General features: G+C 50.2%; 8 protein-coding genes across 8 annotated transcripts; 5 read left to right on the forward strand and 3 right to left on the reverse strand.

Moving 5' to 3' along the window:
- Window positions 1-1052: 1052 nt before the first annotated feature.
- Window positions 1053-4028, forward strand: TRIVIDRAFT_143141 (uncharacterized protein; the record flags this gene model as incomplete). The annotated part of the gene is made up of 1 exon (XM_014104781.1): window positions 1053-4028. A coding segment is annotated over one exon (2976 nt), but the record flags the coding sequence as incomplete, so codon positions are not given.
- Window positions 4029-5128: 1100 nt separating this feature from the next.
- On the forward strand, window positions 5129-5953 carry TRIVIDRAFT_63373 (uncharacterized protein; the record flags this gene model as incomplete). Its single annotated transcript, XM_014104782.1, has 1 exon — window positions 5129-5953. One exon carries the CDS (start codon window positions 5129-5131, stop codon window positions 5951-5953), a length of 825 nt encoding a protein of 274 aa, XP_013960257.1.
- A 1496-nt stretch (window positions 5954-7449) lies between these two features.
- TRIVIDRAFT_142964 (uncharacterized protein) lies at window positions 7450-8586 on the reverse strand (the record flags this gene model as incomplete). The annotated part of the gene is made up of 1 exon (XM_014104783.1): window positions 7450-8586. One exon carries the CDS (start codon window positions 8584-8586, stop codon window positions 7450-7452), a length of 1137 nt encoding a protein of 378 aa, XP_013960258.1.
- A 1288-nt stretch (window positions 8587-9874) lies between these two features.
- On the forward strand, window positions 9875-12233 carry TRIVIDRAFT_35845 (uncharacterized protein; the record flags this gene model as incomplete). The annotated part of the gene is made up of 2 exons (XM_014104784.1): window positions 9875-10428; window positions 10493-12233. 2 exons carry the CDS (start codon window positions 9875-9877, stop codon window positions 12231-12233), a joined length of 2295 nt encoding a protein of 764 aa, XP_013960259.1.
- A 3359-nt stretch (window positions 12234-15592) lies between these two features.
- Window positions 15593-17019, forward strand: TRIVIDRAFT_35523 (uncharacterized protein; the record flags this gene model as incomplete). The annotated part of the gene is made up of 3 exons (XM_014104785.1): window positions 15593-15988; window positions 16071-16593; window positions 16655-17019. The coding sequence occupies 3 exons, from the start codon at window positions 15593-15595 to the stop codon at window positions 17017-17019; spliced, it is 1284 nt and encodes a 427-aa protein (XP_013960260.1).
- A 1086-nt stretch (window positions 17020-18105) lies between these two features.
- On the forward strand, window positions 18106-20940 carry TRIVIDRAFT_79653 (uncharacterized protein; the record flags this gene model as incomplete). The annotated part of the gene is made up of 4 exons (XM_014104786.1): window positions 18106-18316; window positions 18369-19716; window positions 19776-20357; window positions 20416-20940. The coding sequence occupies 4 exons, from the start codon at window positions 18161-18163 to the stop codon at window positions 20730-20732; spliced, it is 2403 nt and encodes an 800-aa protein (XP_013960261.1).
- A 61-nt stretch (window positions 20941-21001) lies between these two features.
- TRIVIDRAFT_36434 (uncharacterized protein) lies at window positions 21002-21850 on the reverse strand (the record flags this gene model as incomplete). Its single annotated transcript, XM_014104787.1, has 1 exon — window positions 21002-21850. The coding sequence occupies one exon, from the start codon at window positions 21848-21850 to the stop codon at window positions 21002-21004; it is 849 nt and encodes a 282-aa protein (XP_013960262.1).
- Window positions 21851-22408: 558 nt separating this feature from the next.
- On the reverse strand, window positions 22409-23773 carry TRIVIDRAFT_215182 (uncharacterized protein; the record flags this gene model as incomplete). Its single annotated transcript, XM_014104788.1, has 1 exon — window positions 22409-23773. The coding sequence occupies one exon, from the start codon at window positions 23374-23376 to the stop codon at window positions 22576-22578; it is 801 nt and encodes a 266-aa protein (XP_013960263.1).
- Window positions 23774-23865: the final 92 nt, after the last annotated feature.

Consider the following 23865-nt stretch of genomic DNA (forward strand, 5'->3'; position numbering starts at 1 on the left):
ACTTTAATGACATTTGTGTGAATTAGTCTCATATCATGGTGTTGATTGAGTGGGTGACAGTACAGTTGAGCTGTACCCATAAAATTACATACCTTAGTACCTACCTAATAGTAGTAATCGTGATTCAAACCATCTAATTACACATAGTAGCTTGCTAATTAGGCACCAGTGCTAATAATATTGAAAGCTGCGGTATTTGGCTAGATATCTTCACTGAACACTTGATGCACGTGATAGCGCGTTACAGTGGCGTAGAGACTCTTTCCAAGTACTCCCTTCTCTAACAATTGCCCCTCCAGATCCTTCTTTCACAGCACTCGAGCTTCGTTCCCAATCTTTATATCAGGAGACAATGCCATCATAATGACCCGATCGCGGCCGCTCACGCGAGCTGAGCAACTGGCGCTGGAAGAAAACCCCGAATCGCAAGACAGTCAAGCCATTCTCGATGCTCTAAAGGCAGAGTTCCAAGCCGCAACGGTACGTACCTCAGCTGGCCGGGGTCATACGTGCGTTTGCCTTGCTTGCGCGCTGACCCAGCATTTTGACCAATAAGTATCACGAGCCCCTTGCATCGCAGCCACAGCCCGGGATAGAGAGCGAGGGCGTCAAAGGAGGCGTTGATGATGCTGAGGCTGGAGATTTGGTCATTTCAAACCCCAGGAGAGGTGTCCGTCGGCCAGATAGTTTCAAGGTTTGTGCAAGGCCTGTAACACGTATTATTTTCTATGCAGCTACCCTCTCGTATGGCTGCTGCGTTTGATTGAGACAAAATTTTAGAGAGAGACACGTGAAAGCTGACAAGACCCTGCGAAAAAATAAAGAAGCAGCGGCAATCTACGCCACATGGATCCATTGCCATTCCCCATGGCGATGTGAATAATCTCACAGGCACAATTCGCAGAGTGGGACGCGAGGACCCCCGGACTCACCAACCACCGTCGCGACCAGGGTACCGCCAACAAGACTTGGACGATGCTGTCATAGCTGCGAGCAGCCCGTTCGGCCGAAATGCACATTCTCCATCCCCTCCACACCACGACACCTCCAACCAGAGCGACGAACCCCCTACCGTGCCAATTGGCGCTGGTAGGCCACAAGCAAAAGGCATGGACACGTCACAGCAGACGCCCACGCAGCTCAATGTAGAGCGAGACTATGGCCAATTCTACGGACCTCCGGGGTCGAGCCCACCGCCTGATACTTTGCGCTCACACGACGAGCGTGAACGGACGCTGCAAGCTGACGATACCGGTGCGGTCAACTTTGGGAACTTGAGTCCTGGGGTGCGTCCGTCTTCGCAAGTTTCAGAAGATGCAGGGTTCGAAAATACTCGTGGCGAATGGAGAGTGCCGGACGTGACCTCGCAACAGCGGTCAAGCCATGGCTACACTCCATTGAAACCTGGAGGTCAGCTGCCAGAGACGCCAATGCCACCGAAGAATCCCTTTGCCGTTCCGAATAATGCAACCGCCGGTGTCCCTTTTGCAGGCACGCAGCTCTTCGAGCAGACTCCTGTGGTAACCTCTGCTGTGAAAATCCACAGCCCTACGTCATCCCGACCGTCACCAAACATACTGCCCGACACGATTTCCTTGAATATTATCGAAACATCTCCTTTGAGAAATCGCGACAATGTGTCCTCGCCAACCGTTTTGCATACGTCGAGCCCTACTCGCCCGAATAATTTTCCCACAAACACAAGAAAGCCTAGGGTGTCTCCAATTCGGGAAGAGGCATTAGACGAAGACAGAGATGCCCATGATGACATGATTCCAGAGTCACCGACTGTTCAACCGTTGAGACCATACGGAAATCGACAACCCCAAGCTCATTATGAGCCAATGAAAAAGTCACAAGAGCGCAAAGCAATAGTGGAGGAGGTCCCTCAGGGTATTGACAGTGACTCAGACGATGCTATCATAAGGATGAGGCGTAAGAAGAAGATGGAGAAAATAAGACACCAGACTGCAGAAGAGATGGAGAGGGTAAGAGTACAGATACCCACACGGAGAGATTTGAGTGACAGCCGGAATCGAAAGAGAAGAAAGCTCTCCTCCGGTGGTGAAGAAGAGAATCTCCTCGATAAAAATGCAAGCTCAGGCCAAATGGAGCTTGCTAGTGCCCGCATTGATATGCAGAGTTCTCACAAAGGATCAAGTTTGCCTGAGCAGGGTCTATCAGCCGGATCCACCAAAGCAACCCCAAGAGATACAGTATCAGGCGATGGCAGCAGAAAAGTTGCAGCTATTCGATCAGGCAGAAGTAAAGAGGCAGCCTCCGAGGAGATGATTCCCGCTACTAGCCCTGTGAGATCCTTATCAACAGGCGCTCAGCGCGGCCCTCTACTTGCCTCTGAACCCGATCTGCCTCCATTAGTCGAGAGTGTGGCGAGGGAAAAGGAGGCCGAAAACGAAGCGGAAACTTCATCCTTGCCTCCACCCCGTCGACATGCACAAAGAGTCTACGGCAAACAAGTACAAAGCCGTCGTCGAAATAGAATCATTACTTCATCAGAAACTAATGAGAGAGTATCAGCGGAGCCAGATACCGAAGCCCAGAAGGGCCTTGGAAGTGCTAATAAGGCACTTGCTATACCTACCAGATCGGCCGTGGCTCGAAGATTGGCCGAACAGGGTGAGCCAATGCAGACAGGCAACACAGAAACAGAGCTACCGAAATCGTCCCCTCCAAGCTCTCGTTCTGCAGCGACCGCAGCAGCATCGTTTCGGACTCAGAGGCGCGATCGATCACCTCTTACACCTGTGCACCGTCGTGCGTTAGATCGGGGGGCTCATACCTCGTCAAGTTTAACAACCTTGTCAACGCCAGTGATTTCTGGGAAAAATACACCAGATACACAGGCCTCCTTAGCATCTGACGAACCAAAATCAACTTCCAATCTACCTTCCCCAGCTCAGAGTCGAAAGACGAGGGCTCGAAATACGGGACGGGAATCAAGAGAGAAGACTCCACAGCAACCCATCAAGGCGATGAAAACGAGTATGCGATCTGCACGTGTAGAACCTAGTTCTACCGATGAACTGCAACAAACACCATCAAGCAGTGCTGCCGAATTGGGCGTTTCCTCACTGAGATCTAGTAGGATCTTTAAGCAAAGCATCGGATCTACGTTTCGAGGACGAAGACTGTTTGAAGGCATGGTATTTGCGATATCAATGTCGCCTGACAAGGGGAATCAAAAGACTCGTGCAAATCTGGAGACAAAGATTAAGCAAGCGGGTGGCCTCATCTTGGAATCTGGCTTTGAGGAGTTGTTTGAGCCTTCTACTGTCATGAGCACCTACGACGTACCAGTTGGTGGTGATGCAGAACCTCTCAGTCTATCTAAGCAGAGCCTAAGCTATGGTTTTACCGCACTGATAGCAGATAATCACTCGCGGAAAGTCAAATACATGCAAGCATTGGCCTTAGGGTTGCCTTGTCTTGCATACCAGTGGGTAATGACGTGCCTCAACAAGGGAACTCTGATTGATTGGGAGCCCTATCTCCTCGCAGCCGGATCATCTGCTGTTTTAGGAAATGCCGTGAGATCTAGATGCTTGCGTCGATACGATGCTGCAGATGCCAGGCTCGTAGAGATGGTTGAGCAACGACCACAATTACTTGCAGGCGAAAAGCTACTTGCACTTGTGGATGATTCAAGAACACGGAATGAAGGAAAGAAGAAGAAGAGCGACCCAGAGAAAAAGCCGTACATGTTTCTCGCTCAGGCGCTGGGTCCGTCTATATCATGGGTTTCAACGATATCGCAGGCTCGTGAACTGCTCGAGGCACACGACAAGGCAGGCAAACCGTACACCTGGTTATACATGGATGAATCCATCGGCCCTGTTGAATCGGTGCTCACGATATCCGAGCCCACGGGGAAGAAACGGCGGAGATCTCAGGGGCCGTTGGCAACGAGGAATGTTCGTGTCTTGTGCGATGAGCTTATGATTCAAAGCCTCATTCTCGGCAGAATGGCAGAGGAAGATGAAATGGATTACGCGGGAGAGAAGAATTGAGAGCCGACGAAATGGCCCGGGCGTTTTGGAATATTGTGGCTGGGCAAGAGATTTCTTTACAGTAATGGGTGGCTTCAGCTTCAATCTAGCACGTAAAGTGCATTTTATGGTGGTATTAGAGACCATGCATGGTTCAAAAGGCATGGCTAATTGGATTTGTGGCGTTGGATTATTGAGGAGGCTGGATTTGAATTCAAAGGGTACTTATTGCGAGTGCCACAACTGTTTACTTCTGTACTTGTTGGATGAATCAACCTGGCTATGGAGCGAATAGAAGCCCAGCATATGGGATGCGAAAATACAGATGATCCAAGTTAATTATTTCACATACTGCTGTGTGTTGTAGGCCAACGATTTAAGCTTGATGCGATGTGTCAGCTTTATGCTCTGATGTCGGTGTAATATTCTGTCACATAATATCCTCTAGTCCGTAAACTCTTACACACGTACACTATTATTAGGAAGGCGTATAATATTTATGGGGTACTCTTAAAGGCGAAATGGATATATATTTTGTAAAATACCTAGGGATAATAGGAGTTGAGGTCTTTAAGCTACATATGTAACTTTTCAAGGGCCACAGGGTAGATATACCGTTGTGTACTACTACGTACGGGTAGCTTTGCGAGATGCACTTATAGCGGGAACGTGCCTTATGTTCCCATGAGTATCAACCACATTTTGAGAATTTCGCGTATAATGTTTTCCCTTCCACTTGTTGAATTCTGGAGTGAAGGCACTTATCTCGTCAACAGAAAGAGCAGGATATGTTCTTTGCACATGCACACAAGCAAATGAAGGGATCAACGAAATCTTCGCTGCGCCTCAAGGCTTGGGAGTCAGGCCGCCATGTGATAGCCCAACCTAGTACTCCATGCCTGCCGGCTGCGAAGCTGCGCATAATACCTTGAGAGGCACCCAATAAGAAACCAGGTGATCTCAAATTAGTCAGGGCATCCTTCAAAGAAGAAGCCAATGGAACGAGAACATCCGGCGGATTCTGTTATCCCACTTTTTTCCACATCAGTCAACTGCAACTCTTCGGGTCAGAGGTGTTATTGTGTTTTTTTTTTGAATTAATTCCAAGGCCTTCGGTGACTATGTCAGCCTCAAAGACAACTAAAACCTGGATCCTAACCAGATCGCAAACCTATGAGCCTGGCAAGAGCTTGCGTCTTGGCCAGGTCCTATTGGATCCACGACGGCCAGCGGACGCACTGTTTTCAAAGTCCTCGAGCTTCCTACCTATCCCAGCAGAATATACCAGAGATTTAGGCGAGAAGAACAACGTCACCATAAAAGTCGAATCGAAGCTTAATGCATCCTTCACAGCTTGGGGCAAATTGAACAGCACACCGGTCACAGCAAAGGGGAATGCGGCTACAAACCAGTGGACCACAAAGAAGTGGATTTTGCAAAAGCTCGAATCGGAAACATTCCTTCCCGAGTTGGAATACGTGAAAGAAATCTTGAAGAGAGGCGATGTGCCCGCTGCGACTAAGTGGTGGAGGCTGCAACGCAGGATCTTCTTAGTGACTGGTGTGAGAATTGCGCGTGGCGCCAGTGTCTCATTGGAAACCGACTCACACAAGACTTCGGCCAGCATTAAGGCTGGACTAGATGGATCAAGTCAGGGTGTGCCAGTGCAGGCAGGCTTAGGCGCAGCTCTCGGACAGGAGACGGAGCAAATCGAAAAAGCAGAGGAGTCGTCCGACTTTGTCTTCGCCTATCGTCTGCACGAGATTACGTGGATTGCTGGAGTAGATAAGCGTGTCTATACTGGCGGTGACGTCGAATCTGTTCGTGAGAGTCACGCCCCTGTCGATCAACAGGTCAAGAGTGATGCGGACGAGATTACGGGTTACGAACTCGAAAGTCTCGAGCTCTTTGATGAGGAGGGCGATGTGGACGACATGGTAGAGTAATATCGCGCACTGTAATGTCTAGTTGATGCACTTGTACTTTGCAAAGATGCTAGGACATGCACTTCCTCAGTTCCTCTGAAACCCTGTGAACAACATTATCTCGTGATACCTCAGGTGCAAAGAGAGCCCACGGCTTGATGTAGCAATATTGCGGTGGCCGTGGCGGCCTGTCTCCTGCCATGCAACCCCGCAGGACTGCCGTCATCCCCTTAGTCAATAGCAGACGATCATGATGCTGAACATTGGGGCCGCCTTTTTTCTCCATTCGAGAGAATTCTAAGACGAGTCCAGCAGTCCCAGCAAGCATCGCTGTCGCCATCGAGGTTCCGGTCATGCGCTTGAGAGGTTGATTGCCGTTCTTGGCCAAGGGAAAAGCCGCCTGCAACTCCTCTCCAATGATACCAATATTGCTTTCTTCTGAATTACATGTTGGACTGAAGCTAGATGGGGAACCTTGGTGTGTACAAGAGTTGACTCTGATCACTTCGTTCATGGATGCTGGAAACCCTACGGGATTCTCGAGGTCGTGCTTGTTATTGGATGCAGCAGCAAAGATTAATACGTCTCGCTGTCCTTTTGCCTTGTAAATGGCTTTATGTATTGTGTAGTGAAATTGCGTGAAGGCGAAGCACATGACGATGATGTCAACACCACACTGAACAGCCCAGTCGATTGCCTGCATTCAATCTCAGTATCGATGCTGGGTGAATTCCACCCGCCAGGTCACGCACCTCAGGAATTCTCTCCACAGCCCCTTCATCTCCCGTATCTGTTTCAAACACCCTTGCAACATATAGCCTTGTAGTTTGGCACACCTTTAGGATAAGATGCGCGCAGTGCGTTCCATGGCCAGTGCTATCTCTAATAGGTGACTCCCCTGGATTCACAAAGTCACGGCAGTAACCGCCCGTGATTCTACCGTCATCTCTGAACGGCTTGAATTCGGGATGGTCAAGGTCAATGCCTGTGTCCAAGATGGCAATTTTGACAATCTCTTTTTTCGGAGTCGGTTTCCTCCTGTATTGGGCGAAGAACCTATTAACCTTCCCCATCAGATTTCGATTGGAGAACCAATTATCAGCCGCTGCTTGGCTAATGCAAGTTAGCACACACGCTCATGGTCACTTATATAGCACGTACGCCGCAGTTGTGTTATTTACAGACATGACTTCCACAGAGTCAAAAACAGTGTCTCCCCATGAAGTAATTGAAGGAACAGGAACAGCCTCAGAGGGCTTCATACCCGCCTCTTCCTCCCTGCTCAAGATTAGTAGAATTCTCGATTTTATGGAACTACTCACCCAGCAGAATGATCGCGGGTTGTGTGAGCACGATCAGAATCAAAGATCTCTTCGTGTAAACTACGTTGGATTAGGGTTAGATCTGCTAGGACTTATCTTTCAAAAAGGTGGTTATTCCGGTTAGGAAGAGGTGATGAAGAAAACTGCCGATGAGATGCAGGTCTCACTGCGTTGACTGATAATAATGTCTGACGTTCATAATAATACATACCTTGAAGAGACTGTCACTGAGATGGTAGAAGCCTCGTCAATCTGATCAGAGAGAATATTGCCGAATCCTTTCTTAGCCTCAATTGTGCTAGGCAGCATTCGGTTGAGGTTTGAAATAGTGGAAACCTCGTCAACCTGATCATGGAGAGTATTGTCGAACCTCGTCTCGGCCTCAATTTTGATAGCAGGGATTTGATAGAGAAGATCTTTAGCATATGCAGCCGCCGCCATTGCTGCACATCCTTGCCACTCCTTGTTTTTGTGGGCGTCCGCATAGTCGGATATGCCCACTATAACTAGACAGGGGAAGTTGTCCATACCGCCGGCCCATCCTTGGTCAAAACACAGAACGCCCTCTGCTGCTGCAAGTTTATCTCTGAGTAAAGCATCCCTTATCGATGCGTTTCCCGAGGCAATTAAACCATAATGAATCGCCGGGTTATCCTCTTCCTCACCCCGTTCTTGTCGGAGTATCATGAGTGATGGATCATCACCACAAAACGTAGCACAGTCTCCCCCATCCTGATGAGTGACATTGATGCGATAAAGCCTATCACTTCTTGGATGTGGTCGATCATATTTCCTCTGTAACCTTGGTCTGTTCAAGAGGATGTCATGGACAAGCTCTTCAAGCCGGTGGCCCACGATCTCGTACTTGGCGATAAGTTCATTTACCGCTGTTTGCAGAATTGGTGGCGACGCGCTGGACACTCTAGTGGTGTAGAATTCCTGGTCTTGTATCGCTTTGCTCAAGTCGAACTGGTATACGCCACCCTCCCCATTGGGCGGAATGCCAACCACGATGTCGCCCAAACGAATATCATGCTGTTGACTTGGTACACCGCTGCCGATGACGACCATCAGAAAGAATGCGATGTTGGGAAAGCTGCGTAGCATATTTGTAGCGACGATTGCTGCAGAGGATGTAGTAATATCTCCTCTTGGGAGGATGGCCATAACAACATTGTGCTTCCCGATTTTGCCCAGAGTGTAGCTGCTGTTGTCACCAGGGGCCACATCGTCAGGACGGTCGTGCGCCTCGTCGAGAACAGCTTGGGCGGCGACGTACTCGGTAATTATAGTGCAGATCCAGCCGACAGTGTAATCCTTCGAGTTCAACATGGTTGCTTCTAGATTAAGGACAATATAGCATAACGTCAACAAGCATTGTTTAGATGTGCCCAACCTGACGGAACCAACTGCTGAGGACAAAGTCAAAAGATTAGTTATGAAGCGGACTAATAGGGCCGTAATATGCTCAAAGTTCAGAAGGCATTCCTGATCAAACGCTGTAAATGAGGACGGTCGTGAAGTGCGAAAGACTGGGGATGGAAAGATGAAGGAAGATCAGGGACCAGATGGGGCAAGGCACACCTGGACGCGGACTACTACTATAGTTCCCGCTGTTAGTCGGGCTGCCTCTCCTACAAAGTACCTCCTTAGTACCTACCTTAGTACTATTGGTACAGGTGCCTTATAACAAGGGAAGGGCTATTCAGCAACCCAAGTTGGCTATCCAGCACCCCAGCGATTAAAAAGGGTTACGAATATCGTAACAGCGCAGAACAAAGATCTTTCTTATCACTATTACTTAAATAACTATACGGTTCCTGGAGTGTTTACTATTCTCGCTACTTTCTGCTACTATCCATATTTTCCTCTACTATCTGCCATCATTACGACCTCGGACGCTTTAAATTTGAGAACGGGATACTAAATAGCGAACGTGGGGTGCTGAATAGCCATTCCCTATATCAACTACAGGACTACCCTGCGGCCCTTAAAAAATCGGGCATGTAGGCACACAGCTAAATAGGTCATCAGCGACACGTATTTCGCCTTCTACTATAGCATCTTCGATTTTACATTGACTTTCCAGCACGCATACAGTATCGTCGCATTAAGTCATTAGAATGTTATGTAAAGCATCTCCTTTGGATCCTTAATATGATGCATTCTGGAATCAACTATTGCCAGCAGACTTATCTTCTGAGATCTGAGGAGTACTACTGTACACATCTGGCACCAGCCACGCAAGCCACATAATACATGTAAGTGATCTAACACAAGACGGACACTCGTATCACCTTTTGACTATACGACGATCGACTATGCATATTTTTAGCTCAGCACTTAAAAAAAGATGCCCGTCTTGTGCCATGATAAAGGCTGTGCTTGCTTTTGACAAAACTCCGACCCCTGCGGCTCATGCTACGGCGTTTCATGCAGCTGACAAGGCAGCAATGGCAATACTTATATCTAGCTGTAGCACTTACGAATCTCTTTTCCTTGGATAAATGTAGAGATATTACACCGCATAGGTAGCATATCTTGTTTGTTTGTTTTCTCTTGTAGAAGCTCTCTCCAGCTTTCGACAAAAATCGTCGCCTTCCAGGAAACCAACGCCACCATGGCAGACTTAATCCCGACATCTACTCTCTGCGATGTCTGCACCGGCATCTTCGCCGGAAATTGGCAGCCTCAGCTGAGAGGCTGGAAGAGGGCCATCAAGAGGCCAAACGCCCCACCCGATCCGATCAACCCGGAACCAGCCTTCGGAACGGCGTACGACCACGGCATGGAGCCGTACGTGCACCGCACTGGCGCTCCGCCGACGCTCTCCTATCCGCACTACTCGGTTGAGGATCTGCGCAAGTCGGGGGCGTCGTGTGCGCTGTGCCAGACGGTGGTATTGGCGTTTGACGCGCTTCATCCGCGGAACGATATCGGCATGGATTATATGGAGGGGCGGAAGCCGTATGGTGTAGCCGCCTGGGGCCAGGAGGAGATTGCAAAGGCCAAGGGATATGTCTTTATATACACTGAGAAGAACAAGACCAGCAAGCTTATTTTCCGCTATCATGTGTACGCGGACTGGGCGGCGAACAGGAACATGGATGTGAATCCGATAGTAGGAGAGCGGGAGGGCAACGTGAAGGATGTGACGCTAGATATTCATGGTGAGTTTGAATCAACTGTGAAGAGGGATTTCGTCCCTCCAATAAGTGTGTATCTCTGTGCTGATGAGTAACCCAGATTTGTCCAAGGAGGAGAACAAGCACTACATTGCTTGGATGGATCAAGGAACCACGATAGAACGAGTCCACCGGTTTCTCAACGACACGAGCGACTTCGCCAAGGATTTACCCAAGAACCTTGTTCGACAGCTCCCAACACGCCTTCTCCATCTGACTGCCGGATCGCCAGGACCGATGGTGCGACTAATTGATGGAGCAAACGTTTGTCTCGACGTCAACACCCCTTATATTGCCCTCTCCCACAGCTGGGGCAATACCATGCCCATCCAATTAATTGCATCGAGGCTCACTGAATTCACCAATGAGATTGCGTTTAGTGATCTACCTGCAACATTTCGTGACGCCGCGGCTTTGACGCTCGAGCTGGGTGTCTCATACCTCTGGATTGACTCCCTTTGCATCATCCAAGATTCCGCTTCCGACTGGCTCCACGAAGCACAGCGCATGGCATCCGTATACGCCTTTTGCCATCTCACCATTGCCGCATCAGCCTCCAAAAATCCCACCACGGGCTTGTCGCCAAGCCCTCGACCTCGTACCGTCATCATCCGTCCGACGTGGACCGGATTTATCCAAGAATGGGGATTGCAGCCCGGTCAGACACTCCGAGTTACCAATCCGTGGTACCAAGACTTTGGCAACACGATTGTCTCTGCTCCCCTCAACCGTCGCGGGTGGACCTATCAGGAATATGCGCTCTCCCCACGCGTGCTGCACTGCACAGATGGTGAATGGTGGTGGAACGGTATCAGCGATGAGATCTATCGTGAGACATCTACCAACCCCACTAGGTTCTTTACTGGCTCTGGGAGTATCACTTGGCCAGATAAACTGTCTTTTTTCAACAAGGAGAGGCGGCGTATAACTAGAACTCCGGATGTTTGGTTCTGGGATTACCTCACTTCTCAATACAATCAACGAGCTCTGACAAAACGAAAGGACAAGTTGGTGGCATTTGGAGCAGTGGCCCAGCTCTTTGGTCAAATTAATGGCTTGCCCGTAGACAAGCCCGGCGAATATGTCGCCGGAGCATGGCGAACCTATCTACCTTTTGGGCTCCATTGGAGCATAGGGGAGAATGCAGAGCGACATGTCAGCCAGCCAGGCTCTGAAGATGAGGACTATGTGATTCCATCATGGTCATGGGCTTCCATAGATGGTCTGGTGCGCTTCCACGATGGCAAGTCGCTGGAGAAGACACGAGAAGAGCAAACTAAAGGCATGCCGCGACTGGTGGATGTAAACGTAGTAACCGAAGGAGGGCACTTTGGGCCAGTAAAAAGTGGTTACATCGTATTGCACGGCCCAATCTTTCGAATCCGCGTGAGCAAAAAGGCGAGGGACCACAAGCAAAGCGGATTCTATCGCAATTTTAGGGTCCTACGGAGCGACGACTCGGAAGCATGGCAGCATGACGGACAGGCCTTCTCCCTCGACACATGGAAAGGCAAGCTGGACGAATGGGCGGACGACCGGGAGATGTATTTGATGATAGCCGACTTTGACAAGGAAGATGAATATGGCTCTGCATTTGCCATTTTGTTGGAACTTGCTGGGGGCGTAACGAAGGAGAAAGGCGTATTTCGACGGATTGGATCGACCCTGTTCTACTTCCATGGCCTCACGAAGCTTATGAAGGATGTGAGGCAAGACGGTAACGAAGCGCTGAGAGACGGGGAATACATGGACATTGACCCCAAGACCGGCTTCTATACGTATAAAATCGTCTAAGCATAGCCTGAAGAATGCAATTGTTCATCGGGGGTAAGAGCTGCTCCACCGTAACTAAACATTGAGCGCGACGCCAGCGGCTGGCTGGAGCTGAACAGAAATCTCTTGGCTCCCGATGCATCTGAGTAGATCTACTAAATCCAGCCACGATGACGCCAATGTCCTGGAGACATTCTCGAGACTAGGATAGTGACATCGTGCACGGGAGGCATTGGTGGAGAAGCCTTTAGTCTTAGCGTGCCCTGTCAACCGCAGTGTTTCCATCTGGCCTTGGTGGAAAGCTCCGAGAAGGGCGATCTGTTCGGCTCGCAGATTATGCCTGAAAAGCAAAGAAACAAGAGAGCTGGGGAAATTGGACCCAGCGTCTAACAGCAGTTGGTATTAGCGTGGGATCGCCCAGTTCCTCTGCAGACAGTTTCAAAGATCCACGTTGTAGTAGTATTAGAACGGACGCTATCTCGGTAATCGAGGCTGTGCAAACCATATCGGCGCAGGGGAAATAAGCACGATATGAGACCTGCAGCATAAACCGCAAGCATATAATTGAAGACGAACAGATAATCGGTTTCTTCAATTGCTGTAGCGTTGGCAAACCACCCAAATCAGTTTGTTAAATCACCAGCTGTTGGCATCAGTGGCGCAGAAAATTCAAGTCAAAGGTGTAGCAAACTTGATTTGCGAATTCCAAAATGGCTTCTAAAGCTCCTTATATGAAAGAGAGAGAGACACGCGCAATGCAATCGTCAATCGTCCATCGCGGCCGTTGTCGTTACAGTCTTAGAGATCAAGTGGTGACGTATCGTTTTCCTGTCTTGAGGATTAGTTCGCGGTGATAAACGGCGACGCCACTCCCGTTCGCCTAAATAGTCAACGAGTGCCATAATATCCCTAGCACTCCGATGGATTTCTGCTTTGATTTTGGTTTCATCTTGGCCAACGGTCAAATGAGTTTGTAACCTGCTTTGTCATCTCCCATGACATTCTCGTAATTGCAGTCAGAAATATTACCATTCTGTGAAAGGTCTATCTGTTCATCAGTAGTCAGAGAATCGGATAGATAGTAATCATGATGACCATCGTCCCCATCATATGAAATAGCCTCAACGTCATCAAGGAAGAAACGGCACCTAGCCTTCCGCCGCTAACTTGGATCGCCGCATTTCAAGACAGACGCTCTGGTAGCATCAGCACGTGCTCGTTCGATTCGACGGGTCCCAGGTCGCAAGATGCGTGGGAGCGAGTATTACGGACTTCGGACGTCTGCACGAGCCGATGGATGGATAAGTGATGTGAACGACTAATGGTATCAATTTCCGGACAATCCGGAGGGCTGAGAATTTTGAGTTGGGCAAGCTTAGTGAGACCCATTGCCGTCCACATTATTAGGATTTTATGCGTAAGGGGTTCTACATTCCCAAACTTCAGGTACCAGCAACACTTGACTTCAAGTTTTGCTCTGTCGCCTAGAATCTCATGTTTCGCTTCGTGGTGCCCGTCAATGAACACACGGTGCCCAGGATACTTGCCCGCTCACACGAGGAAAAAAACCCCACGTCCAGTTAATATACTTTGCCAGACTCTGCTCACCGAATCAGACGGCACGACCTTGGTCTTGGCAAAAGCATTTGTGGCGCTAGACGGTCAGAATCCACATACTCTCTGGGTTGCCAGAGCCGCGGAGCTTTGCAAGGGAGTAATCAAGTCGGCAGTTAAGCTCCTGCACAGTGCAGCCACGATACACTATGAATGGCGACCAAACGGCTGTCTCTTCTATTAGCATGAATCCTCTCAGCCACATGCAGCACGGTTCTTGGAGGCTGGCGACGATCCTTTGCCTCGCTTGGAGGGGATTCGGATCGAGAAGCCGATTATAACCCAGTCGTGGAGGGAAGCTTTATGATGTGAGCACCGATCTTGCGTTTCTTCTCACGAGTCACGCGACACCACTTACACACACAAAGCAGCGCTGCCCTTCTCAGTGAGCGATGCATATTGGTACTGTGCCACCCACCCCTGCCGAAAACAACGGACCAGTTGAGACCGAAATATGGAGCGGGCACGCGACAGCTGCTGGAAGATGGAGCCAGAACAGCTTCGAGCTAGGCCTCTGTGGGATGAGATAACAGCCCTTTCGCTTGTTGCGGCCTGGCAATGGCTGGCTGCAGACATCAACTCAGCAGAGCGGCACGAAGTTGCCGCTGCTTTCGACATTATCCGCCAAAAGAGCCTTGCATGGGAATTGATACGAGTATCAATAGGATGAGGACTGCCACCATGCAGAAGTGGAAAGTTCCGCATGCTAGTCCGCTGCTGAAAAGCTGAAAAAGACCGTCCCGTGTCAACCCATCACTCTATACAATGGGTCCCAGATATCAGGCAGGTGTTGAAGGCAAGGAGAAGAGGGCCTCGGCCTCTTTCTAATGTGCGCCTTTGCAAAGGAGTAGAACATTTTTTTTCCCTTTCCGGGTTTCGGGTGGGCACCAACGCCGCGAGCCTTTTGCAATTGAAGTGCCGCTCTTCTTGTTTTGCGTTGTAAGTCTTGGGTGTAAACGGATACATCGGGAAGGATAAATTTGTCTTCCATGGGCCAGATGCTGACAGCGCATGGCTATCTATCCGACAACTGAGAAACTCTCGAGAGCTTTGCTGGGTTAGAGCCCAGAATGTGAGAGCAACAAGCAGGATATACGAGTAGCAAGGGGTGTGGTCAAAACCCAATACCCATCCCACCCGCTGATGCCATTAGCCTAACATCCATGACGCTGCATCACCTCGGCGGCTTCATTCGTAGTCTAACTTCCTCCTTCACATAGACCCTCCCTCCATACTTATCCCACTGTGGCTTCGGGGCCGAGGTTGTTTGTCTCCGGATGGGAATTGGTCCAGGTACTTGCGAGGAATGTGTGGTTATAGTACGCCACGCTCCGTACTAGATTACGAGACAACGGAACCAAGGGTGTGGGAAAGTTGCCGACACTGGTACCCAAAAGAGTCCGTTCCCCGTGGCGCTGTCCGTGATGTCTTGCTGTTTGTAATATCTGTACGTGCCTGCATGGTTCCATATCCACTAGCCCTCGCATTCCATCATAGCTCGAGTGCCTGGCTCATATTTGTCGCCTCTAGCCATCTGCTTATCATGTTTGCTCGGCCTCTTTGCATCTTCTCACCTCCTCTTTCCTGAGTCCTTCCCCTCCTGTCCTTTAATTAATTAATTGATTCTCGTCATCATCATCTGGCGTTTTCCTTCATCTTCAAAGTCGCCTTTTGAGAGCTGGTAACTCTTTCAATGATCTTTTTTCGTCTGTTAGATGTATTTGCCACAAGTCGACAATAATTATAATATCTGTGCTCTTTTTACCATGGCTGTCGGCGCGTTCCTAGAGCCATTCGTGGTTGTGTCGCTTCTGTTTGGCGGTGCTTGGTTCAACAGAAACAAGGAGTATGACTTTTGGAAGGGGACCCAAGGCTGGGCTGGCGGCAGCACCAGTCACAAACGAAGAGATGACTTTGGAGTAAAGCGTACATCAACAGATAGCAGTCCTACTTGGAGCTCTGGTTCATCGTCGCCCACTCTCTCGTCTGATGATGAGTCGCCTTGGTCTCTCACATCTCGGCAGCGGAACATTCGATTTTTCGGATATAAAAGGACTGTCAGAACTCCCAACACTCTCATCTTCAAAGATCGACTCCTTAGCCGAGTTCTCCAAAAGTTTCCCTTTCTGGTTGAAGCGTGGTATTGGGCTCTCATCTATTGGGTAAGTCGAGCTCCTGATATTGGTAGCTGCATCGCGCTCTTCCATCATCCGGACGACTAATTTCTCTTGGCTGTTTCGATAGGTATACCAATTGGGTCGCGCGTTTACGGCCGTCACCGTTGTCGAGGGAACTGTCCATGTCGCGCGAAAGCATGCCCTGAAGCTGGTTCATCTGGAGCAACGCCTCGGTATCTTCTGGGAGGTGGCCTTCCAGCAATGGTTTTTGGAGCGTCCTGTTTTGTTGCACTGGATAAACCGAGTCTACTCCTTCATTCATATTCCTGGAACAATCTTCTTCCTGGTAGCATTGTTTTATCTTACTACCTCTCAAAAGCGTCGGGGAATGAATGGTGGAGCCCGAAACGACATCGTACCCGCAGGGCCAGCATTATACGAAGCCAGGCGTCGAACGATGGCCATGTGCAATCTTCTTGCCTTTGTCGTCTTCACGGCATGGCCTTGCATGCCCCCTCGACTATTGAGTGATCCCAACTATAACGGACCTGATGCTCCGGAGGCGAAGAGCTTTGGCTTCGTTGATAGCGTCCACAGCAGCGCGGGCGAGAGCAGCGTTTGGACAACGAACCGATTCTGCAACCAATATGGTAAGCATCAGACGATATCCATTAAGATTGTGTCGATGAGCTAACCTTGTTTCTCTGGCAGCTGCCATGCCTTCTCTGCATTTCGGCTATTCTCTCCTTGTTGGCTTGACCGTTGCGACTCTCCCCGTCAATGGCGTTCGACCCAACTCCTGGAAGCGCGTAGCTAACGGCGTTTTGGGCTTATCTTACCCAGCACTCATCTTCACAGCCATTGTAGCAACCGCAAATCACTTCATCCTGGACGCCGTTGCCGGAGCGATTGTTTGCGGCATTGCTTGGAACGCGAACGGCTTGCTGTTGAACCTATGTGTTTTTGAGGACTACTTCCTGTGGGTTGTGCGGATTCACAAGCCCGTCAATCACACCGATCCCGAAACTGCAGTTGAGCTAGAATTCCACCCGATTCTCCTGTCGGAAGAAGTTTAGAAGGTGGATCGATCTTTGCTTGAAGGGACTGGGTTAAACTTTGGCCATCAGGGCTAAGCGAGATACAAAGAGGTTTTTCTCCGGTCGTTGTGTAACGCTTGATGACGGAATTTTATTAAAGCGGATAAACGAATATTGGCGTACGGTGTACCTATGAGGGAGGACATTTATTATCAATGACGGACTGATTTATCTAGCAGTGGCAGAGGATATGGATGCATGAGATTAATTTTGTATTCGCTGTATGTGGACGAAGTATTTATAATGTCAAATATTAAAGGCCGATGACATAGAGAATACTAAAGCCGATGAAATGCTAAGCTCGATACACCGCGAATGTCGGTCAGTGACAGACAATAGGTACTCTGTGATATTTGCTTTGCCAGCTGTTGTTGGTGGTGAATGCCAGCAGTGCTTCATACGCTAATGGGCAATGGCTCCGAGCTTCGGGGAGGCGTCTCGTATTCTTCAAGCTTCTAGACTGGCTATTCGTTCCAGACTGATGCTTTGATGATGAGCCATATAGATAGAGTTGGCAAAAAAGAGAAAAAAAAGAAGAAAAAAGAAAAAGCAACCAACAGTCCAATGGGGAAGACGATGATGATGCGGTTCCGCGTAGGACAGTACGTAGGCATTGTCTGAATAGGGTCAAGAGCCAGGCGACTTGCGGTTAGCCTGGTCGCAGCGATTCCGCCTCGCCTGGCCACTGCCGCGCAAACGCCACAGCGAGTACCGCTACCCGCGCCGTCGAACAAAGGCCGCCGCATCCTCCGGTAGCTGTACCCAGGCATCAGCCCCTCTGCGGGTGACCTCTGGTGCTCTGATGGCCTCTGGTGGCCTCTGGTGGCGGGGCACATGCGCTGCGCGTCTCTCCGAGTCGTCATTCAGCTGCTCACATGCAACTCAATTCCGCAAACGAACTTTTGTTCTACGAGATGCTCCTTCAAAGGCGCTGCAACCCTCCGTTTTGCTAGACACTTCTCTGGAATATCCCCATCTTGAGTTCTGTCTTTTTTTTCACGCCTTTCTTTCCCTAGGCCCCGTACGGACGTCGAAGAGGCAGCTGGAGGTTCTACTGTCGCAAAGCTAACCGTTACGTCAACGACGATCACGATCGATCTACAAAGAGAGCGCTCGCATCATGACCTCTAGCCAGGCTTCTCAGGGTGGCTCTGCCCGACCAACGTCGCCGACTGGGAGCTTCTACGCTATGAGTGACGATTCTGAGGGCGGCTATGAGACCATTACACACATGGAATCTGGCAGAGGAGTGAAGCTGCTGTTTTCAAAGAGCAAGGTGCGCAGTGCGCTCTGCGGCGATGCCTGTTGCAACAACTGACATTCTCTAGGTCTACGTCCACCCGACACCATCCTCAAAAGACAATATCTGTGGCTACATAGCTCTGCTGCAGCAGAAGGGACCAAGGCGTGATCGCCCCTCCACATCATCTTCGACAAAGAGTATTGCGTCTTCGGATCTCCTTCTTGCTTGGGTTCCCGAATCGTCACTCGGTGACTCGGCGAGCATCTATGTCAAGGTGGATCTCTCCGATGCCGACTCCCCTCCAAAGCAGTCATATCTTGTCCCTCCACCTCCTACCGTGACCTCCCACAGCAGCTCCGTTGGTGGCTACGCGTTTGCCATCCCTGTCAGTGCCATATACTCTCTGTTAGTCCGACCACCGAGTATAGGCTGGTGGTATGGCTCTATCATCATCAACTCTCGAGGAGGCGATAGCTTTCCTGCCCTCTTCTTTCATGATGACGAGTGCCAAAGCACCATCCTTCAGAAGAAGAAGTTGGCCCGGGAAAACTTCGATCCGTTTGGCGAGAATGGCCAGATGTTTTGGGGCGCAGATGAAGTCCTGAGATGGCTAAAGAGATATATCAAGATTGAGAGGTCCGGGGCAGAGCCCAACATTTATCTCGTTGAACCTAGTAAAGAAGATCTGGAGAGCTTTGGCGCTAGAATGACAACGACAAAAGCACAAGGAAAAGCCAAGGCTGGGAGCTCAAGCAAAAAAGATGCCCAGATGGACCCCTTTATGAAATTCGTCAAGGAGACGGGATGGAGCCTCATGGAGCAGTTTAGCAAAGTGACCACTTTGACTAGGAGAGCAGCGCAAGACTTGTCAGAAAATCCTAACCTGCCTCCTCAAATGCGAAGACTGCTCAGAAATCCCGAGGTTCAGACACTACAAGATGAGTTCGACAGCGCAAGAATATATCTTGCCCGGTGGGCGATGGGCATGGCAGAGCAGAGCGAGCGTGATCATCGGCAGAGAATCTGGACTGTTCGGGATGTTATGGAGCTCGAAGATACTGATGTCGGAGAATTTGAGCTTCTTGATGGAACACATTCCATGTCCTTTGAAGACAGGAAGCAGCCATTATCGATAGAGGAGTGGGACGCATTTTTTGACCCTGAGACCGGACGATTATCCATCTCAGTTGATGAAGTCAAGGAGCGCATCTTTCATGGCGGACTGGACGCCGACGATGGGGTCAGGAAAGAAGCGTGGCTATTTTTGTTGGGCGTGTACGAATGGTACAGCACACTTGATGAAAGAAAGGCCACAATTGCCTCCCTGAGAGACCAATATTACAAGCTCAAGCAGTCTTGGTGGAATCGACTGGAGGGAGAGGGAGGAGAGGGGGATGACGGCGAGTGGTGGCGCGAACAGCGCGGCCGTATCGGTAAGCTATACTTCAATCCGATCATTTGCGTCGAGAGCATACTAACGACTACGCTGCAGAGAAGGATGTTCATCGAACTGATCGAAACGTCCCCATCTTCCACGGAGAAGATACTCCTCATCCAGATCCAAACTCGCCGTTTGCCGAGGTTGGCACCAATGTGCACCTCGAGCAGATGAAGGAGATGCTTCTGACGTACAATGAGTACAACAAAGAGCTCGGATATGTCCAAGGCATGTCTGATCTCTTGGCTCCAATTTATGCCGTGGTCCAGGATGATGCGGTGGCCTTTTGGGCATTCCAGATGTACATGGATCGCATGGAACGCAACTTCTTGCGCGACCAGTCAGGCATGAGAAGCCAGCTGCTGGCTCTAGACCAACTTGTTCACTTCATGGACCCTAAGCTCTGGGATCACTTGCAAAAGACCGACAGCACCAACTTCTTCTTCTTCTTCCGCATGATACTGGTCTGGTACAAGCGAGAGTTTGAGTGGCTGGACGTGCTTAAGCTTTGGGAGTGCCTGTGGACGGACTATTACAGCTCTAGTTTCCACCTCTTTATTGCCTTGGCTATTCTGGAGAAGCACAGGGATGTTATCATGACACACCTGCAAGCATTTGATGAAGTCCTCAAATATGGTAAGCTGCAAAATCTCGACACCCCCGTTACATGACAAATTACTAACACATGTCAAAGTGAATGAGCTATCCGGCACTATTGACCTCGAATCGACGCTGATTCGCGCCGAGGTCCTTTTCCGCCGTTTCCAGCGATTGGTTGAGGCAGTTGACAAGAAACATAACTTCCCACCTCCTAGAACTGAGAGCCCGGCTCAGTCAAACGCCAACACAGCTAACCAGACTCCTTCAAAGGGCAAAGCCAACACAGCGTCGCCAAAACAAGAGCGGGTAATCACCCCCGAGCTGCGAAAGCTACTTAGCCGAAAAGTCGAGTTTTTGGAGAAAAAGCCCAAGGCGGCTGTGAAGGTTGATGGATCAGCTGATTCAAAATGAGAAGAGGGTGTTTCTCCTTTTCTGAAACTAGCTATTTGAGTTTCTTCTTTTATCTTTTGTTATTGGATATGTATTTTTCTATCTGTTTCTTGTTTTCCAAGCATGGAGGCCATGAAGAGTCCTGAGACAGGGGCGTTATTATTTTGTTTTGCCAGTACTTGGTCTATACGCAGCGATGAATTGAGAATCCTTTTTGACACGGACCCGGAGACTTTGAGCTTCTCCTGACATAGGTGATCCCTGGCCCATTCTCTTTATGCACTTTCTATCTACTCGCTATATTTGGCCAAGTCTTGCTCTGTGACAGTTCCGAGGACAGCACCCAAATTACGCTCAACTTCTTCATCTTTCTGGAGACCTTTATCAAAAAGAGCCTTCATACGAGCAGCGGATGGCCATTTGGTGGATTCCCCAAAAAGAGCCATTCCGGCAGCAAAGTCGACTTGGCTCGGCATCCCCCAGCGAGCGTCCACGACCCGCTTCGTCTCAACCAGGAGCTTTGCATCGAAGCCTGCGAGTCGTCGAGCAAACTTATCGACGAAGTCTTCAAACTCGGCGTCTGGGATGGCGCGGTTGATCCATCCGTACAGCTCGGCCGTAGTAGCGTCATAGTCGTCTGAGCTGAGGAGGATCTCCAAGGCTCTTGCGCGGCCGACCTGTCGAGGGAGCAGCTCGAATGCTCCGCCACCGGGAATGACGCCCGCGCCGACCTCGGGCTGGCAGAAGACGGCGCGCTCACGGCTGGCAAAGCGCAAGTCGCAGTTGTTGGAGAAGTCGGCGCCGAAGCCGCGCGCGCGGCCTCTGATTGCGGCGATGGTGACGACGGGGAGACTGGCGATGCGGACGGCGAGGCTGGCCCAGGTGGCGACGAAGCCGGTGCCTGGGCCCTGGGGCTCTTCGGCGACGCGCTGGATGTCGGCGTGGGCGATGAAGAAGTCTGGGCTGGAGGAGTCGAAGACGATGACGCGGACGGACTTGTCGGATTCGAGGTCCGCGACGAGGTTCTTGAGGGCGATGTAGCCTTCGGGACCGAAGAGGTTGAGGGTGCCGTTGTTGAAGGTTGCGCGCCAGTAGGCGGGGGTGATTTTGTTGACGATGATGGCTTCGTTGGAGGACATGGCTGAAGTTTCTTTTCTAGTTTTAATTTATCGATTCAATACAATTTCGTAAACTAAGAAGGATGATAAGACTATGAGAATGGTTAATGTAGAGTAACTGAGGCCATCATGTTCCTTTTATAAGAGCTTCCAAGCAACTTGTTTCCATCATATCGACATTGATTATTCTAACAAGAGCATCTCCTTTCAACCATCTCCACTCAATATACAGCTCTTTGACTTGAAGACGACTAAACATTTAAAAGTTTTACAACTGACTTCGATGTAATAAAATCTTCAGCTGTAGGAGTATCTCTGCTAATAGCTCAACGCCGAGAATGGACCCGGCTCGATTAGGAAAGTGCATGGATGGCGACGATGGAATCCAAACAAGTCTAAAAACGTCGAAAGGCCTCATGCTTTATAAATCAAAGCAATCAATAAGGCATAAGTTCTGCTGAATTACAAATTCGGGTCAGGAATCTATCCGCTGCGTTATGTAGAGATCCATTACATATACAGCTAAGCAAGCACTTGTACATATATCTAGGAGTGGTGAGAAAAGACACGGAATCTCTTAAGAAAAAGAAGCATTAATAGGCATTATACATTGCGAGCCTTGGCTGAAATCGACAATAAGCACGCAACTCAAGACTAGCTACATGAAAGAAAAGAATATACACTACGCACCATTGACCTAGACGTTATACATCATATAAAAAGAGACAAAGCACATCTTCCCGCCTTCATCTATACCCCCGTGGGCCACTGGGCAGCCCTTTTCTTCGTACTCCATTCGCAGCTCCTCCTCCTCCTCCTCCTGAGTAAGGATTACCGTCACTGGACCAAGGGGCGTTTGCTCCGACAAATGGCTGACCTCCACCACCGCCTCCTCCCCTAGCACTGTCATAGGATCCTCCTGGTGCAAACCTGTCCTCATAACTGCCTTGAGAATGGTGACCACCACCTGCACCAGCTGAGCCTCCGCCTGGTGGTGGCTGGAAGGGCCCGTTACCGTTGCTAGAAGACGGGCTCGTAGTGCGGGTTCCCCAAAGCCGCTGTTTCAAACGATCCTGCGCCGATCCAGCCGGAGCCGGGCCGGGTCCAGAATAGCTCCCCGCACGAGGTGCTTGTCCTCTCCCAAGCAGCTCGTCTCTCGAAGATGGCCCGGGCTGCGTCGTCGCCGGTCGTCCAGCCCGCAGGCTCTGCGGAATTTGCGGCGGCGGGGGCTGCGCAGGACCGTTGTCCCATAGACTGCTGAGCCCTCCAGCGCCGGGTTGTTGAGGCCCACCAAGCCCGCCGTAGCGCGAGCCGACCTGCGATTGGGCATATACAGCTTGGGTCATCTGTGGCGGCGGTGCCTTTGGGTCAGGGGGCAGCCAGTTGGGAAACTGACGGCCCTTTTCGGTGTAGTAGTTGCGCAGGACGCGGCAGACGTGGGTGTCGTCTTCGGTGTCGCCATCGGCCTCGCTGGAAAGAAGGGTAGAGCGGAGATTTGAGATTTGGGACGAGGTTTTGGTGACGAGGTTGGAGTACCAGGAACTCATGGCGACGGTGGCATGTAGCTCGCGTGATGTTGTGGGAAAAGGCGTGGTATCGTATCGGCAGAGGCTCGAAAGGGTCTGGTGTGAGCGGCCTGTTGAAAGACAGATTCACAGAGGGCAAATCCGAGCGATACCCTCCAGCTGCGTTCCTTTTATCGAGAGATCCTGCGGTGACTGGTGTGGCTGGGCGAAGAGGCTCAAGCTCTGGCCATCTGGCGGTGATGCTTCGCCTACAGATCTCCTGTTCGAGTCGTCCCTCTTTTTGCGGCGGTGAGAAAGGCGAGAGAGCGCTTCGGCTTCGTATGTCCGTATATCCGGTGTCTGTGGGAGAAATAAAAACAGCAGCAGCAAAGAGCAAGAGCAAGAGCAGAGCGCCGTTCGCCTGGAGCAAGATGCCAAACGAGCTGGAGAGAAGCCAAAGAAGGGCGAGTATGAGGAGGGAAAGGAGGTTGGCGGCTAGACGTGGGGTTGAAGATCCATGTGCTTGAGCGG

This window comes from Trichoderma virens (genome assembly GCF_000170995.1).
Source record: "Trichoderma virens Gv29-8 chromosome Unknown TRIVIscaffold_2, whole genome shotgun sequence".
NCBI classification, from domain to species: Eukaryota; Fungi; Ascomycota; class Sordariomycetes; order Hypocreales; family Hypocreaceae; genus Trichoderma; species Trichoderma virens.